At 29.7% G+C, this 18,240-nt stretch overlaps 1 protein-coding gene across 2 annotated transcripts; it reads right to left on the reverse strand.

The window, feature by feature from the left end:
• Positions 1-8,571: 8,571 nt before the first annotated feature.
• Positions 8,572-15,873, reverse strand: LOC114177526 (ABC transporter G family member 1-like). Of its 2 annotated transcripts, XM_085671697.1 has the most exons (10): positions 15,694-15,873; positions 12,182-12,363; positions 11,569-11,900; positions 11,209-11,288; positions 10,625-11,095; positions 10,462-10,548; positions 10,221-10,346; positions 9,916-10,110; positions 9,711-9,797; positions 8,572-9,543 (listed from the first exon to the last, which is right to left on the reverse strand). In XM_085671697.1, the coding sequence occupies exons 3-10, from the start codon at positions 11,894-11,896 to the stop codon at positions 8,848-8,850; spliced, it is 2,070 nt and encodes a 689-aa protein (XP_085527823.1). In that variant the 5' UTR covers positions 11,897-11,900; positions 12,182-12,363; positions 15,694-15,873; the 3' UTR covers positions 8,572-8,847. The 2 variants fall into 2 exon arrangements, with proteins under 2 accessions (XP_085527823.1, XP_027918706.1); XM_028062905.2 differs by lacking the exon at positions 12,182-12,363 and having other exon boundaries at positions 11,569-11,953.
• Positions 15,874-18,240: the final 2,367 nt, after the last annotated feature.

The following is an 18,240-nucleotide window of genomic DNA, read 5'->3' on the forward strand; positions in this document are numbered from 1 at the left end:
TGTGTGTGTGTGTGTGTAATTATATATGTTTGTGTAATTGTAAGCTCACCCTATCTGCTTGTGTTTGGCGATGATCGTGTACGCGGTACACGAGAGCATATGATGTTGCAGGTGGATCTGGTGAGGCATAGATGTTGGTCTTTTGGCAAGCGTACCAAAAGTTAATTGTAGTATAATGATTTTTAAGTAGAATGTCGAACCCACGAGGAACAGATTCAGTGAAAATAATTAATTATCTCAATCAGCATATGTACAAAGATTTTAATTTGATTTGACATTAACTATTGCATAAAATGAATACAGTAAAGGCAGAAAATTTAAATAAAAGATCGATAAGAAAAACTGGGATTGAATTTCATCTATCTCCCTTGTCTGTAATCTGGATGAATATAATACATAACATATGAAAATACCAATATTGATGCACATTCAAAAATCATTTATATCGATCCCTCGCGTATAAAATTCATAAGATTAGTTCCCTGAATATTGATTCCTCACATATTCAACAAACTATCCAGCATTGCGGTCGAATGTTAAAAGCAATTGATATATTGAGATCTATTCCTAGCATCACAGTATATCAAGTATCATTGTTCAAATCAAATTTTCAAAAATACTTTCCAGTCAGATCTAAAAATCAAAATCAAAACATCTACTGATCAGATAGAATTAAGCATTAAGAGCAGAACAATAATACCAATATTGAGTAAAACATAAATGCTATATATAAATATCACCAGATTACATCCAAGTTCGAGTAGATTACATTCAATCCCAAAGGAGAAGATTAGCCACTCATGGCAGCCAACAAAACCTATGAACTAAAGAAGAAGAAGAAGAAGAAACCAATGATTTGTGCTCTACTCGTGGTTGCAGCCCCAGCAGTTCTGTAGTTTCTCTCCAAAAATCTCCAGCTCGTTTTCACTTTCTGATTCACGGAGTATTTATACTCCACGAAGGTCTCGCTCAAGCTACCTGAGTCTCGCTTGAGCAAGACAGAATACTTCAAGCTAAAGAAAGCCTCTTGCTTGGGCGAGACGTGCTGAAGCCAAGATCTCGCTTAGGCGAGCAAGAGTACTTCGAGCTGAAGAAAGGGTCTCGCTTAGGCGAGATTGGCAGCATCAGATCTCGCTTGGGCGAGAATGGCGGCAAGAGATGGTCTCCACTACACAAGCTCTCGCTTAGGCGAGGTCCTTCTTCGCTTAGGCGAAACTGGCGGCCCAAGCTCTCGCTTGGGCGAGATTGCTTTGGTTTGAGCGACCTTGCAGAGTTTCTTTTCTGTTTCTTCATTTCTCCTTTCACTCTTCTTCTGTTCTTTCCTCCTTCTATTATAATTTACCTGAAAATTACACAAAATAGGGATCAAGTGATTTCTTTAAGTCAAAACTTGGAAGTATATGATTGAAACTCATTCTTTTCTTGATTTAGGGAGAATCAATCATGATATAAACACAAATTAAGAACATAAGTGCCCTCATTTCATATGAAAATTACTCATTTTTTGCACTTATCAATAAAGTCAGAGCGGGGCTAGTCTTGGGAGAAGAATTTTATCAGAATTTTTATATAAACTTTGATGATTGTAATGAAGTTGATAATTATGGTTTTAAAGTTATTCTATGATAAATGAAAGTTTTAAATTTTCTCGCGTTTTGGGAAATGATATTGCAATAAATGAAGTTTATTTATTATTGCTTTATTTTATTATTTAAATTCGTAATATCCGATTAGGATGTTACAAATCCAAATTTGCATTTATTCTTTGCATATCAAAACCCCATCTTTGCATAGTAATTAGTTTTAATTGCATTAGGATAGATTTTTATAAGAATCAAATATTAAAAATAAATTTTGTATCTGTTGAGGACAACTCAAGGTTAGGTTAACCTTATCTAGTTTGTTCACTACTAACTTTGCGATACTAAAGTTGTTATCATAGACCATAGGAGTTGTGGTTGTAGTTATAGCTTTTGTGTTTAGTTTTGTGTACATGAGCAAGATATACAGTGTAATTCTATTATTTTACTTGGCAACTAAAACTGATGGGATGTCTTAATACCTATGGTGTATGAACTCGCTATATAGAATAGATCATATTCTGGGAATTGTTACATAAATTTTTAAAATATTGAATTTGAATTATATCGAAATAGTCAAGTGTTAAACCAAAATTTAATCCAAGTAATCTTTTAGTATAATTTATAAGTTTTATTAAAATATAAAATTTAATTTATATACCTATGTGTAAATAATTGTTTGTACACATAAATTGTTAATTTATAAGTATATTTGTTTCAAATTTTAAATAATTTATACATGCAATAAATATAATTAAATAATATTTTATTTTAAACAATTCTATTAAAAATGTTCTTATAAACTGTGTACATTTTTGCATTTATCCTTCCTTGAGTAATTCTATAGTAAATTTATATATTAGGAATGCAAAAGTGGTGTTTTTTATTGGGTTAAATGTGTTTTTTGTCACTTAATTTTTAGTTAAGTACATTTGCTATGACTATTGTACCTACGGATTTTTGTTCGTAGGTAATCCGTAGGCAAAACTATCTTGCTTACGGATTTTGTGACTTACGTACATATTTTTGTTATAGGTAATATGCGTTTTTCTTGTAGTTTCTTCGAAATTTAGCTTAATTTAGTCCCCTAATTTTAGAAATGTGTGTATTTGATATTTTTAACCAAAATTTTGTTAAGTTTATTTGACATTTTAAATGTATTTCAAACATGTTTTTCAGTTAACATTGAAGCGAAAATATGTCAAACGGTGTAAACAACTCAAATGTTATCATGAAACGTATTTGAAATGTTAAATAAATTTAACAAAATTTAATTAAAAGTACTAAATCCAAAATTTCTAAAGTTGAGGGATTAAATTAGACTAAAATTTTGACGAATGACTAATTCCAATTTTTACTAGAAGTTAAAGGATAAAAAACATATTTAACTTTTTGTATTAAAACATGTAAGAAACACATTTTTATAAGCTTTTTTAATATTAGTTATATCAATTGTTATTGAAAAATAAAGATTTGTTTTTCTAAGAATAATATTTTTTCAGAAACATATTTTACTAAATGAACCTAGTCAAATCATTATTTCCTCTAATGAATTTAGTTTATTGTAACATTTAAAAATTTGGTCTGAGAGTTGAATTCTCAATAAATTCAATAGATTGTTTTTAGTATCGAAAAATCTTTAATGGACTTCTCATAAATCAAATTCTATGAAGATTTTATAGTTGTTTTTTACTTTTTTGTTTTCCCGAAAATGGAAGAGAAATAAAAGATTAAAATTAGAAAAATCAATTTAAAATAATTAATTCAAATTTTTGAGATTAAATTTTAAGTGTTATTTGTAACATCACATTTTAGTAGCATAAAACTAGTAAAATAAAACATTTCGTAACAATATTTAAAATAGATAATCTAGAGAGTAAATTAATACGGTCCAACCAAAGATAAGACTATATAAATATAGCATTTATAGAACTCACTATACAAAAAAGAACCTTGTACCAAAATCTAACGACTCATGCTCCTAAAGCATCCCTAACTCTATTTGTTGGCTCATTATCCTCTACAGTTAGCTATATCCCTGTAACTTTATTTACTCATACCGATAAAGTGATTATCGCAAAAAAAGAAAAACAAAACACCACAACCAACTAGTTCTAGATAAGCTAGCTGAAAATAAGTACACATCTATTTATATTCACAACATACTACACCATTTTATCATCATAATAGATATATTTACAATCATCACACAATATCCTACATATCACTAGACTCTTATAGACTCAATTATCTAGATACATGCCCTTGACATAAGAGATCATTGGAGGCGTGCACTTGTAGTAGTATTTATGTTCTGCAGAGCCATAAATAAAAGGGTTATCACCATACTACTCACAAGGTTAATCCTTTCACACCTACAACCAAACAAGTCCAAAGACTAGGACCACTTGTCACTCTCACCACATAATTCATTCTACTCTATTTGAGTGTGAATGGTTATTAGAGTATCAAGATACCTCCTTACTACCTTCTCTATCTCAATGCATACTTTAAGCCACCACCACGAAGAATTTCTCCTTGAAATTCTTGAACATCATCATCATACATGCTCACACCCATGAATAAACTCATCATCATCATCATCACATTTTCATACACATTATACTCATGCAGGGGCGGTCCTTTTAAAGGACCGAGGGGAGCCATAGCTCCCCCAACATTTTTTTAATTATATATATTATTTTATTATTTATATTAATTTAGTTTGAAAAAACTTTTCAAAATTTTGAAAACGATGTTTTTTCCTTCTTCTGTTATTTTTTGTTCTCTTTTATGTTGTTTCTCTCTTTTCCATACCTCTGTTTTCCACCTCTTATTTCTATTTCAATTTTCACCCTCAATTTTCTTAAAATATTGAGTTTTGGTTTTGTGATTTAGTTTGGGGTATTCATAATTTTTTCTTTTCCTAAATAGGCGAGAGGTGACAAATTCATATTAGAAAAATTATGATAAAAAGTAAAGAAATTGATTCTTTCTTCCAAAGGAAGACTTGTGATGTGATGAAGATGAGAAAAATGTATCTACGACAATTAAACTTGAGAAACTTCATGAGAATCTAAGAATTGAAGAAAATGAAAAACAACTCTCTAAAGTTTTCAAAGAATTTGAAAATTCTTTAAAACGTGATTTGAGGAAGCGTCCTCAAATTTGACAATACCCACCAAATTAAATTGACGAAGTACGAAGGGTTTATATAAAATGAGGTCCATATCAAGACTCTTTCAGTTTTTATAACTACAACTGAAAGATATTTTTTTGCAATTAAAATAATCAATAATAGATTGGGAAATAAGATGGATACTGAATTTTTAGAAAGTAGCATGATAATCTATATCGAAAGGGATATTGCAACAAGTTTTAGTTCTAATTCAATTATTGAATATTTCAAGTTATTAAAAGAGCGTAGAGGAATACTTTGACTAAATGTAATTTTTTTTCTTTTTTTAATATATTATTGTTGATGATAAACTTTATGTTTGACTTTCATATATATTATTGTCATATTTTGTTCGATTCTACTATCACGTGCGTTTATTTTGAGTAAAGAAAATGATAAGAGGAAATAAAAACTTTTTTTAATTAGAAAAAATAATTTATAAATAAAAAAATATAACTTAGTCACCCATACTTTTTTTGTCCAAGTTTCGCCACTGTACTCATGCATACTTATCCATAAATCAATCAACCATTAAGGCCATTAACATAAATAATATCAACCAAGAGACTACCAGAAATATCCAAAGAGCCAAACAGAACAAAGAATGAAACTGATGCTCAATGGTAGTGCTCAATGTTAGAGCTCTCACAAAAATTAGCGTTAAGGGGCACCTTCTAGTGCTCAACGCCAAAGCCTTCGTAAAAAGTGGATTTCAGCGGCACAGCTTGGCGCTCAGCGCCCTGAAACAAAAATGGCTCCCAGACCTACAACACATATTGGTGCTCAGTGCCTCATTGATACCGTTCAAGGCTATATCAATAGACACATGGAAGTGAAAAAAAGCTTCACATGCAATAGAAAATAGAAGAAGACCAAGAAAAAGGACTTAATAGAGCTCGGCGTGAGGATCACTCATATAGTCTCAAATCTTCAATCAAACGAACATAGAATGAGAACTCTTAAATAGAAGTGTGAGAATTCTAGAAAGTTGTTTATAGAGGGATAGTACATTTTAAAATATCATTATTTTTAGACCACTATCAATTCTAAAATATCATTTTCTAGGATTTTACATTATTGAAAGCAAAAAAATTAAAGATTATTATAATGGTTTGTAAAATGAATATTAATAATAAAAAAAAATCTAAAGTTATAAAGTTAATGAAATTTTAATAAAATAAAATAAAATGAGATAAAACGTAAAGTATATGTTTTAAATTTGTATTAAGGATAAAAATTATTACATACAATAGTTGTTTAAAGTAATTAATTAAAATTTAAAAAAAAAATAAAAATTCGCAATAAGAAAATAATTTAAAGTTAAATTAATATTAGTTATGTGTAAACAACTTAAATATAGAATAAAATTATTAAATTTATATTAAAGAAGTAGTTAGACATTTATAAATATTCATTTTTCAAAATCAATTTAATTTTAATATTAATTTCAAATCTAGAGTCATTATTAATTATTTTTAACTTTTATCACTAAATTTGTAACATAAATATATCTTTGTGTCATCATCATTTGAAATCGTACCTTTCCAATTTATTAAATTAGTTCAAAAGAATCTTTAATGTTTTTTAACATTTTGAAATTTTCTTATCATCACATTCATTACAACTTATAATTAATAATCATTTATTTTATATTTTATACATTATCCAAAAAAACTTTAACCTCTTATTATTTTTCAATTCAAAAGTCTAAAATTAAAATCATATTTTCAACTATAAATTTTTTATTTTTCAACAAACCAATAATAAAATATTCAATTCTGAAATATATTATAAAATCATGTTCATTTTTAAATTATTTTTTATTTTATTCCTTCTTTGAAAATAATTAAAATTTAATTTTAATATGTTAATATATTATTTTAATACAAATTTGCTAATTTTAATTTTAATTTCTTATTTTCATTTTAAAATTTTTCGCCCATATTAAAAAAATTAAAAAAGCTCAAAAACCTCATCAAAATTTAGTTATACGAAGAAGTTTCGAATACTGAAAATCAAATCAACTGAGAAAATATGAAGAATGTCCATTCAAGCAAATAATGTGCATTTAAGGAAATTGTACCATATAAGACCGACTAGTCCCTAGCCAACGGGTCAAGCTTAGGTTAAGTACTTATCTATTTCTTCAAAGCAAGGTTAATAATAATAAATTTTGTGCAGGATAACCTCGCAAGAAATTGGGAAGTTGGCACACTTTCGAGGACCAGTTAGGCATTAGTCGTTTACAAGAATCCAAACAGGGTACTTACCAGTCCTGATAAGATAAAAGTCAAAGCTAAGTAACTATATTAAGTAGGCGATCAGTAGTAAGACACTTGTTGGCAAACTGGTAAGTGTGCAACCTCTCCTTATATGTAGCTTAGAAGGAGTTGTCAAAGCTCAAACAAACTTTCTAGTAAATTGAGCCTCCAACATTTGGCCCATAAAGTCCATAATTGGGTCCAAGTCCATAACCAAGCCATAATACACGTAAGATTATAAGTTGTCAAGTAATGATTCTTAAGAAATTAATATGTTGACTTGAGTGTTGAAGTATCTTTTGCATGTACCTTCCTAACTTTGACCTAAAGAAGGACCAGAACTTAGATAATAACCACCACCTATAGAGAAGGACTCAAGTAGAAGTAAGACATTTCTTTCAAATATAAAAACATAACTATTTTTCATTAAAAGTACTATATATAAAGTATAAAATAAACTTTTAAGCTATGGAATAAATAACATAATTCTAAATGTTTCTAAAAAAAATATAATATATTAAATAAGAGAAGGAGATTAATTGTGATGTCATTTTCATTGTTATATTTTTGGAATTGACCCACATGTCCTTTCAAATTGAAATCTTCGTTACAAATATTATGTATCTTCTTACATAGAAATGACATATAATGAATAAAAACAAACATTGTTTAGTTGAAAGATATAGAAGAAAAAGAAAAGAAAGTTAAAAATAAAAATATTCATCATTATCAATAATTTTAATAATAAAATATTATTTATTTTTTAAAAGAAACTCTTTTCTCTTTCATATATATTTATATGGAATTTCATCCTCAATAAATCTTAGGCCTACTCTCTCTCCTTTCACGCAATCAAATCAATAAAGAGATATTACATGCGAGTAAAGATTGATGGAAATTTATATTTTCCTAATTCAGATTCAATATATTAAAATTTATATTGGATCATTTTACTAAATTAACGATATATATATATATATATATATATATATATATATATATATATATATAAATTTTGAATTAAAATAATGATTTATTTGTAATTAATGTGAATTGAGTTAATTTTTTAAATACTAATTTAACTTTACTATATCTCTGAATGAAACAAATATTTTAAATTGTTAATAAAAGGTATATATATATATATATATATATATATATATATATATATATATATATATATATATATATATGAGTGTGTGTGTGTGTGTGTATAATTTTAATTAATTATTTTTGTGATGAATTTTAATAAATTCTAATGAGTGTGTTGATTAATATATTTTAATAAAATTTGACTATACCAAAAATAAATTTAAATATATATTTGACTAATTTTCAAAATTGATATTAGAAAACAAGTTTTAAAAAGTTGTAAAAAATGTGTTAAAAACACTATAAAAAATTATTAAATAATTTGTACATGTATTGTATTAGATAGAGTGAAGAGGTATGATGAGGAACTTTATATCTATTTTATTAGGATAAAAAATTATTATATTTCTTTAGCTATGTAAAATAACCTTACAATCATGAAAATATGATATTTGGGCGATTATAAAATGTTTTTCGATTTTCGAATAGGAAAATATAAAATTCCATTTTTTGGTTTACGAAACATATATTTCTTTTACAATGTTAAAATTGTGAACATCACTGAGGCGCTAACTTTCAGGAGCAGAAACATGAAGATCACTAGTCATACAAAAATGGAGTTGTTCTCTACTTTGGTTGGAGCACGAAATTCTATTTATTATATCTTGATATTTCACATATCTATGCGAATGTGAAAATTATTTCTCATCCAAATCTTGAACCTAGTTCGTTAACTTTAGATAACATGAACTTCTTGAAGAGGAGTGGCATTGGGATTCTGCATGATCGACGTTGTTCGCTTGGTAGAAGTTCTTGACGACAAGAATGATACAATGATCGGTTTCAGCTTCTCAGTAGTTTTGATGTTAACCAAGAAGAGGACCCGATACAGAAAAATCATCCCCAGCAAGATTGCAAGATCAACCCACTTTGAGTAACTCATGTTTACTTGCCATGTGTTTGTTAAAATGTCTTCGCCAGTGATGTAGGAGCCACCTTCGCCATTATCTGAAGCGAATCTCAGTCCTTCAAACTCGTTTTTGAACAGTCCTTGGTAGGCATATCTATGGAAGGCAAAATAGAACATTGGGTATTTCCAAAATGGCTTTGGAAGATCGCTTGGTAATCTGAAGAACCCACCACTTAAAATCATCATTCCTTGAATTCCAGCTCCAGTTATGATGCCCATGAGAAAGTTGGGGACAATGCTTGCAACTATCATCATAAGGCTCTCTACCAACATCAGACAAGAAAAGAGAGCACATATGAAGTATACAAAGTGTTCAAACCCTTTCTGAAGACCAGGAAGGTAATAGGCTATGGATCCAGGAATCAGGGAAACCAACAACAAGAATGGGATTGATGAAAAGGTGTTCCCAATTACATATGCAGTCACACTGTAATGTCCATTTAGTCTCTCACGTTCAAACACCTAGCAAGGAACAAAAATTGAATAGTTTATAAAATTGAAAAGAACAAAATATAATCTTGTTGTCTCATTTGTATGTTTTATGCCAGTTCATTAGAAGTAACTGAGATTAATACTTTACTATAATTCACTTTTATCTATTTGAAAAGGAAAAACCAAGAAATGATCACCTTCATATCCTCCACAAAGGAAGGAAATCCGCCAATGGTCATGAAAGTGATGAATGAAGATACAAACATAAGAAATGAACCTCTATCCTGAAATAACGAACAGTGACTTCTGATTTAGAAGATATTAATTAACTAATTCAAATTCTGATAATGCATAGTAAGTTATATGAGTCCTATATATTATGTGTTACTTTTCCTCTGTTACCTGAATTGAGCGATGACTTGTACCCAGATCATAGAAAATAGTGGCTAAACTTATAGCCAATCCAACATATATGGCAAGGCGTAACCAGTAATAGCCGAGATCTCGATACATGTTAATGGACGATCTTTTGGTAAGAGAAAAGCACTGATTAATAAAGCCAGCATGCTTTCTCTTCTTGTTTGTTGAACTGGTGTCCTGCAAATTAACCCATCAAAGTTTAACACTGATATTTTGTGAATTGAAATTAACTTTTGATAAAATTTAGGTACATGGTATGAGATCTACTTAGCTATAATTAAAGATACCTTTTCAGCTAGTGCTGCTACTTCTTTCTCAACTTCTTGGTTCATTTCAGATGACTTGTACGAATTTACAAGGATCTCAATCACTTCTTTGGTGGGTATTGCTTCATTCCCTCCTAACTCAGTGTCCTGATAAATAAAAGACATTTCAATCATACTTCTAAGTGTTAACAATTTGACTACAATAATGTTGCAGAAGAGAAAAGTTAAAACACAAAAAGAACACTTGTTCCATGTAAGTTACCTGTTCGAAATCCTTGTTTATGGTTTTCAGCATATGATCTGATGGATTCATGAGAGAAGGACAAGGAAAACCATTTGAAGCGAAAAACTACATTGAACAAAAGCAAAATTAGAAATGAGCAAAAGAGTGGTATATGAAAAAAGGTTTTAGTTTAGTCCCGAACCTCACTTGCAGCAGAAGCAGGTCCAAAGTAGACAGTTCTACCTGAAGATAGAAGACAAAGGTTGTCGAAAAGTTGAAAAACTTCAGTACTAGGTTGGTGGATTGAGGCAATAATAGTTCTTTGAATATCATCTCTTTTATCAAGTGTAGCGATTCTTTTCATGACATAATAGGAAGCTGCACTATCAAGTCCACTAGTTGGTTCATCAAGGAAGAGAAGCCCTGGTCGTGTAAGAATCTCAATGCAAATACTCACTCTCCTTTTCTGACCCCCGCTTATTCCTTTAACAAACAATCCTCCAATTCTTGTGTTAATGGCATCTTGAAGACCCATTTCTCTGATTGTAAAATCTGCTCTATCTTTCTTCTCTTGTTTTGACATGGTGTCAGGTAACTGGAGTTGAGCTGAATAGTGAACAGCTTCTCCAACCGTTAAGGTTGTCAACAAGGTATCATCTTGTGTCACATATGCCTGTGGTCACAGCATAAATTCAGAGAATGTTTAATTGATCATGTGGCAACTGATACTACATATAACATTTCATTTTTTTTTTTTTTTATGATGTTTATAGTTTATATACATACTGATGTTCCATATGCCAGTGCTTGTTTCTTCCCATTGATAAGAATCTCCCCAGTTTGCCTTGTGTCGGAACCTAATCTCCCTATAATAACAATGCCCTTTGTTTAGCATTTATTTCTCGTAACAAGTAAAAGAAAATCTCCATCGACATATCTAGCCATGATATCTTCATGTTATTCAAGCTAGAGAAAATATCAAACATATTGTATTCTCAAAACAAAACATTTTTGTAAACTTTTGTTTCGAAGTTTTTGAGAAAACATAAACTTGTCCAAGTTGACCTGACCTCCTTAAACCATGCAATGAAAGTTTTCAGAAGCTTCACTATTGGATAATGAAAAATGATTCCTTAAAAAATATACCTGCTAAAGCATCAAGGAGTGTGGACTTTCCACAACCAGAAGGACCCATTATGGCCAAAAGTTGCCCTGGTTTGGCATAACCAGTCAAACCCTGCAGAATTGATTTGCTTCCATTCTTTCCCACAGAAGCAGTGACCCATACATTTTTCCATGTCAAGCACATACCTTCCTCTTCTCTCCAACCAGAACTTTCTCCTCTTCTGCTCCCTTTTGCTTTCGGACCACTGCATTCTTCTATCTCCAGTGCAGTGGCTTCAACTCTTGATGAATTAGGTTTAGTTTCATAATCAGTAGGAGCAGGTGAATGATGTGGAAGAAGAGAAGCCATTTATCAACAACACAAATTAATGCAGATGTTACACTACTCTTCTCGATACAGATTTCTCTGAAATCAAACCAAATATATAGACAGATTCATTAACTTAATTACGTGTGTAAATTTTATTACTTAGCATGCGTTTCAACATTTTCTCCTCTATATATATTTTTGTCTATATTAGAAAGTGAAACATAAGAATATTCATAACATGTTTTTAACGTTTAAACATCGAAGATCGACAATTTTTTGAAGTTGAAATCGTACTCTAACAAATGCACGTATGGAGATTAGTACCATGTATGTATGTGACATTACTGTGACGTGTGCGGCTTGAGTTCCACCACGTAGAGGAAGTATTTGCACAACAAATGTTGTTTTGTTTGTTTCCCAAACGTGCACTTGTCGAGGAAAGTAGTTACTGTTGACTATTACTATGATCAGTCGCAAATGTTTTTAAGAGGCGGGGCAGTATCTGTCTTCAACCCCACAAATAAAAATTATGCAATGAATTTACATAAATTTCAATATCAAATATACTCTGAGTTGTTAAAGTTAAGATAACTTAACCCTTGCTTTTAATCATGATAAAATAGTCTTCTTTATAAGTGACACTCCTTTCCATGTGAAATTAATTAAGTCATTTTATTACCTATCTATTAAAAAAAAAAAACCTTTTGCACCCAAAATGTCAGATCATTCAAAGTCAAGACTTAAAATAGTTTACAAATATAATAATATCCCTTATTCATTTTATACAAAAAGATGCAAATCACACTTTCTTTTCATAGAAGTTTGGATATAAATGCATTATTATATATATGGATTGTGGAATATGAACACTCAACAAAATTGACATCTCCATATACACCAACCAACGATTTTGTCAAACATTTATTACAAGTAAATAGTTAGATCACAACATGTGAACACAATAAATCAAAAACTCATGTAAAATCATGCAAAATTATACTCAAACATATCACCCATGTTCCTGGAAAATAAACCAAACTTCATTAAAATAGTTTGTATTGAAATTTTATCTTATTATGAAATTCGTACTAAACCAGCCTAGTTTCAATGTGTTGGGTTAAAATATCTGTATTCAAAAAATAAAACTTATTTTTCAATTAAAAAATACTATCTTTTTTTATCAATAAATTTGTATATAGCTTTGTGTGTGCATGCGTATTTAAACAAATTAAACAATAACTTTAAAAAAAAAAGGAAAACTAATGCATGACATAAGAATAATTGACTTAAGGAGAATACTAATAGTGGAGCTAGAAGTTGTATTGATTTAACTTCATGTGCTGATATTTTTAGAGAAAATTAAGGTGAATATGTGGAATGTTTTTTCAGCTTTTTTAGGTGTACAAACTTATATTTGTGATGAGTTTATGCTTAAAAGTTGATACTTAGGCATGGCTATCAAACTCGTGAGTTAACTCGTTAATTCGGACAAGTTTGCGTACCTGGTCATGCCCAACGAGTTAACTCACAAGCGAACTCGATTTTGAAATAGAATCGGTGGACTCGTAGATGAACTTGCTGGAATCGTTCAAACTCGCAAGTTTTCAACGAGTTCGTGAGTTCAAAAGGGGGAAAATTTGGAGATCGAAACGGGGTCGAGTTACCTTCGCGAGTTGTTTTGTGGCTATCGCAGGTCGTTCTGTGGCTGTTGTGGTTCGTTCTATGGTTGTCGCGGTTCGTTTTGTGGCCATCGCAACCCCTTTCATGGCCGTCATGACCTGTTTTGTTGACATAGCGAGCACTTCTGCAACTGTCGACAACTGTCACGAGCAGTTTTGTAGCCTTCGTCCTTGCTCGTAAGCAGTTCTGTGGCCTTCGCACTCCCATCGACCACCCTTTTGCCATCATCCTTGCTTGCTCTACTGTCGCGGTGACCGTCGACAACCATCCCGTTGTTGCACGTTCTCAATAGATCGAGGTTCATGAATGTGGTCGTAGGCTTGGGTCGTTCTATTGGCAGATGTTATTTACTTATTTCCGGCTGTAGTGCATTGTTTCGGTGTTTAAATTTATTTCAGTTTGGGTTGAAACACAGTACACACTTGCACTACACCATTGAATGATATTTTTTTATTTGTTAATTTTGTAGTGAAAATTTATACCATTATGTCTGGAAATACACATGTTTCATCATGGAGTTGGATGAAGATGATGATGGAAATGATAATATCATTAGAGGATTAGACATAGGATATTATTTATATAAATTAATTTTTTTTCATGTGAAGTAAACTCTTATGAGTTTACGATTCAAGTTTACTGAGCTCTCACGAGTTTACGTAAACTCTCGAGTTTGACAACCTTGTACTTAGGTATCTTAAAGCTACTTCTACACTTTGTTTATGCTTTCGAAATGGTAAGTTTGTGTTGTATGGTTACACAGTTACTGACATGGTTGGTGATGTGGATTTTAGGAAGTCTACTTCTGGTTATATGATGACTTTTGTAGGGGGTAGTTTCATGGCAATCCAGATTACAAAAATGTGTTGCTTTATAGGAAAAATACATTGTTGTTACAGAAACTGCTAAGGAGCTCTTGTGGATGCAAAAATTTCTACAAGAGTTGGAATCACAAGAAATATATGTTTTATATTGTGATTGTCAAAGTGCAATTCATCTGAGCAAGAACTCAACTCTTCATTCAAGGTCAAAGCATGTTGAAGTCTAATATCATTGGATATGGGATGCACTAGAGATGAATCAATTATTATTAGAGAAAATTCATACTAGTGAGAATGGGTCAGATATGATGACAAAGATTCTACTTGTAGGAAAATTTGCTATATGCAAAGAGAAAGTCAATTTGGTTGATTATGGTCCCAATTAATTGATGAGGGAATTTGTCAAGTGAGTCACTAATTTATTGAGCCTACACTAATTTAATTAAGAAAAATAAAAGGGAAGTATTTTTTTTACGGACTTCTAGCCCATTATGCAATTTAAAATATGCAACCCTTGTATTAGATTTGTGAAGAGAGAAAATAAATTAGGAGACAAAGAGACAAAAGTTGTGAATGTCTCTCATGAGAAAAGAAAAGAAGTCATCATAGAGAGTGAAGAAGAAGAAGAAGAAAAGAGCAACCAAATTATCTTGTGCAAGTTTGTGCTGAGAAGCGACATTGGAGAGAAGGTTTTATCCATCATCTCATATATTGGAATTATTTAAGTACCTGTTGAGATTTGTTATTCACCTTGTTGATGAAAAGAATAATGCTATGTTGATTCTTGAAAGGTCAAAGAAAACTTATGGTGTACCTATTAATTATTATTAGTGAAAGATTTTACTATATTAAGTCTCGTAGGTTTTTCTTTCACATTGATGTTTTCCCACTTTAGAAAGTTTTAGTATCGGTTGGTTCCTCTCTTTTGTGTTATACATTTTATTATTTTGTATATTATTTATTTAATGAAAATTTGACTTGGATTTTGTGTTTCTTTATTTGTTAATTTTATTATCTTCCTAACATGTCGCTAAAATGTCAAAATTCATGGTAATTTTTAACATGATATTATTTGAATATAAAACAACGAAGTTAAAGCATAAAAGGAAAAACAAGTAAGGATATATAAACAATAACTTTGATTATAGGTCGAGTTAAAATCTAATCAAAACATTCAGAATATCTAATCTGATCTAAGTGTATGGGTTGGATTAGATCATTTATATTATGGCTTCATAGGTTCATGAATACAAACACGTACACCAAAAATCTAAACTTCATCTCGTAAGAATGTCCTCACAGTGCAACAATTGAGAAGGAAAAAGAAAAAAGAACCTGGAGGTAACCCTTGTTATATGATCATTTCCTTTCACTAATTGATCTCGATTTTTGATTTCTCCATCTCCTTTTCTTCAATCGAAATCATCTCTGAATCTTTTTGGTTGCTCTTCCTCGTCCTTTTCAAGTCCAAACCCACTTTCTTCTTCTGCATCATCTTTATTTCATGTGTTCATACTGCATATATAACCTCTTTATTTTATGAGTTAATTCCATATATTATATATAAAACGAGTACATGTTGTTTACGTGCTCTGACTTTTGCTATAAGTTCCACCTTCTTTTAAAATCTCAATTTTATGCGTCACTCAATCAAATGGGTTTCAAGAATTAATCGCACCTTTTCTTCAAACATCACATTCTCACAAATTTTATCTAGTAAGACTTTCGTCAATTTTGTCTCCTAAATGTGGTTAATTTACAAACTTTAAACCACCACAATTAAAGACATGTTACTAAAATCTTAATTATGACGGTTTAAATAAGTTAATTCCGCCGATTTTACGACATTTTTTTTCGATTAAGTTTTCTCAAATATTAAAACGGTTTCTATTAATGTAATAGATAATATTAATATAAAATATTGTTCGCATTGGATATAATAAATAATGTGGATCCAAAGAAATCTTTTCTTCCATATACATTTTGACATACATTATACTCATTCTATCTTTTTACTTTATAATTCGTTTTTTCATGTATTTGTTTTCCGTGTTTCTCTTCCCTTCCTTCTAATGTATATACATCAGCCGCCACCCAGTTGTTTCATATTAAAATTAGCCGCATATCTATACTTTGACGTTATTGCAATTAAATAAATGACAGTGTATATTATTTAATATTTTATTACTATTTGCTTTATCGTCTTATATATAACTTTCTTCCTGACAATAAAATCACGTTCTTTTAGCAAAGATATGATATATTGATAATTTGATATATAAAACAAATATTTTGGATGACGAGAAGACTTGGTCGAAACTTCAACCAGAGTGGAGAATGCGATTCCAAGGGTATAGAAATATGAATATATATATATATATATATATATATATATATATATATATATATATATATATATATATATATATATAAAACGTCGTGATCCAGAACTTAAGCAATTGTTATACAACATGTACAGTAATGAATTGAGATCAATAATTTTCTTCTTTAATATTGTTTGCGTGATTTTGGCATCAGTTTATTTAGATATTAAATATTGAAGGCGTATTCTGTATAATTACTTTTTTTTTTTATCTTTTCATATATTATATCTATATCTATATCCAGTTATTATCAAGGGTTAAATATGTTTTTGGTCCCTCAAATTTCAGCGAAATTTGGAATTAATCCCTCATCAAAACTTTTGACCAATTTAGTCCTTCATCTCCCATTTTTATCCAATATTTCAAGCGCATTTCATGATAGTATTTAAATTATTTACATTGTTTGACACATTTTTGCTTCCATGTTAACTTGAATACTATCATGAAATGTGCTTGAAACGTCAAATAAACTTAACAAAATTTGGTTAAAATGACTAAATTCACACATTTTGAAAGATTAAAGACTAAATTGGTATAAAGTTTTGATGAGGGACTAATTTCAAAATTCACTGAAACTTGAGGGACCAAAAACGTATTTAACCCTATCATTAATGATGTGAAAACAATTAGTATGCGCACACCAAAATGATGATAATGAGAACTATTCCTCATTTGACACAATAAAACCAAGTCACAATAATCATTATAGAACCACGATTAAAAATAAAAGGTATTGACAATATGAGAAAAAGCATTTATACACGCTAATTTGTTAGCATTGACTTTTGTAGGCCGGCTCTAACTAGTATTGACTTAATTGAAAATAAGTGCTTACTAATTTTTAAATTGATTTTTTAATTAAAATAATTTAGTATTGTTTTAATTGATGCTGAGGTGTTTTTATTTTAAAGTTTTTGTGTTGGCTAGGTCATCCTAATAACATAAATTTGAAAGAAAACACATTTTATCTTCATGCTCAAATAATGTAAACAAAAAAAATAATAAATAATAATGAACTAAGGAGATTATTGTAAATAAAGAAAACAAATGTAGATGAAGGAAATGAATATAAATAAAGAAAATGAGAAGAAAAATATGGATGAAGGAGATGAAAAAAAAAATTAGAGACACAAACAATTTAGAGACAATAGTGACTTTTGATCGGAGAAAAAAATGAGAAACAATATTATCATTTTAGAGAAAAATTAGAGAGAATTATGATATATATATATATATATATATATATATATATATATATATATTAAATTTTCTAAAATGAACAACTAAGTAGTTAAAAAATGATTCATATATTATAATTTAAAATTTTAATCTTTATTCTTTTTAAAACCATCCCTATACTAAACATAAAATTATCTTAACCCCTTAACTTGTCAAGGTTATTCTTTAATTTCGTTAGTCGACTTGTTTTTTTTATCTAATTTTGATTGATATTGACTCAAAAAACTATTTTATTTAGCTTTGTTAGAGTTCTAGTTAA

Source organism: Vigna unguiculata, chromosome 3 (genome assembly GCF_037176805.1).
Source record: "Vigna unguiculata cultivar grain cowpea cultivar isolate G323 ecotype 2 chromosome 3, ASM3717680v1, whole genome shotgun sequence".
NCBI lineage: Eukaryota > Viridiplantae > Streptophyta > Magnoliopsida > Fabales > Fabaceae > Vigna > Vigna unguiculata.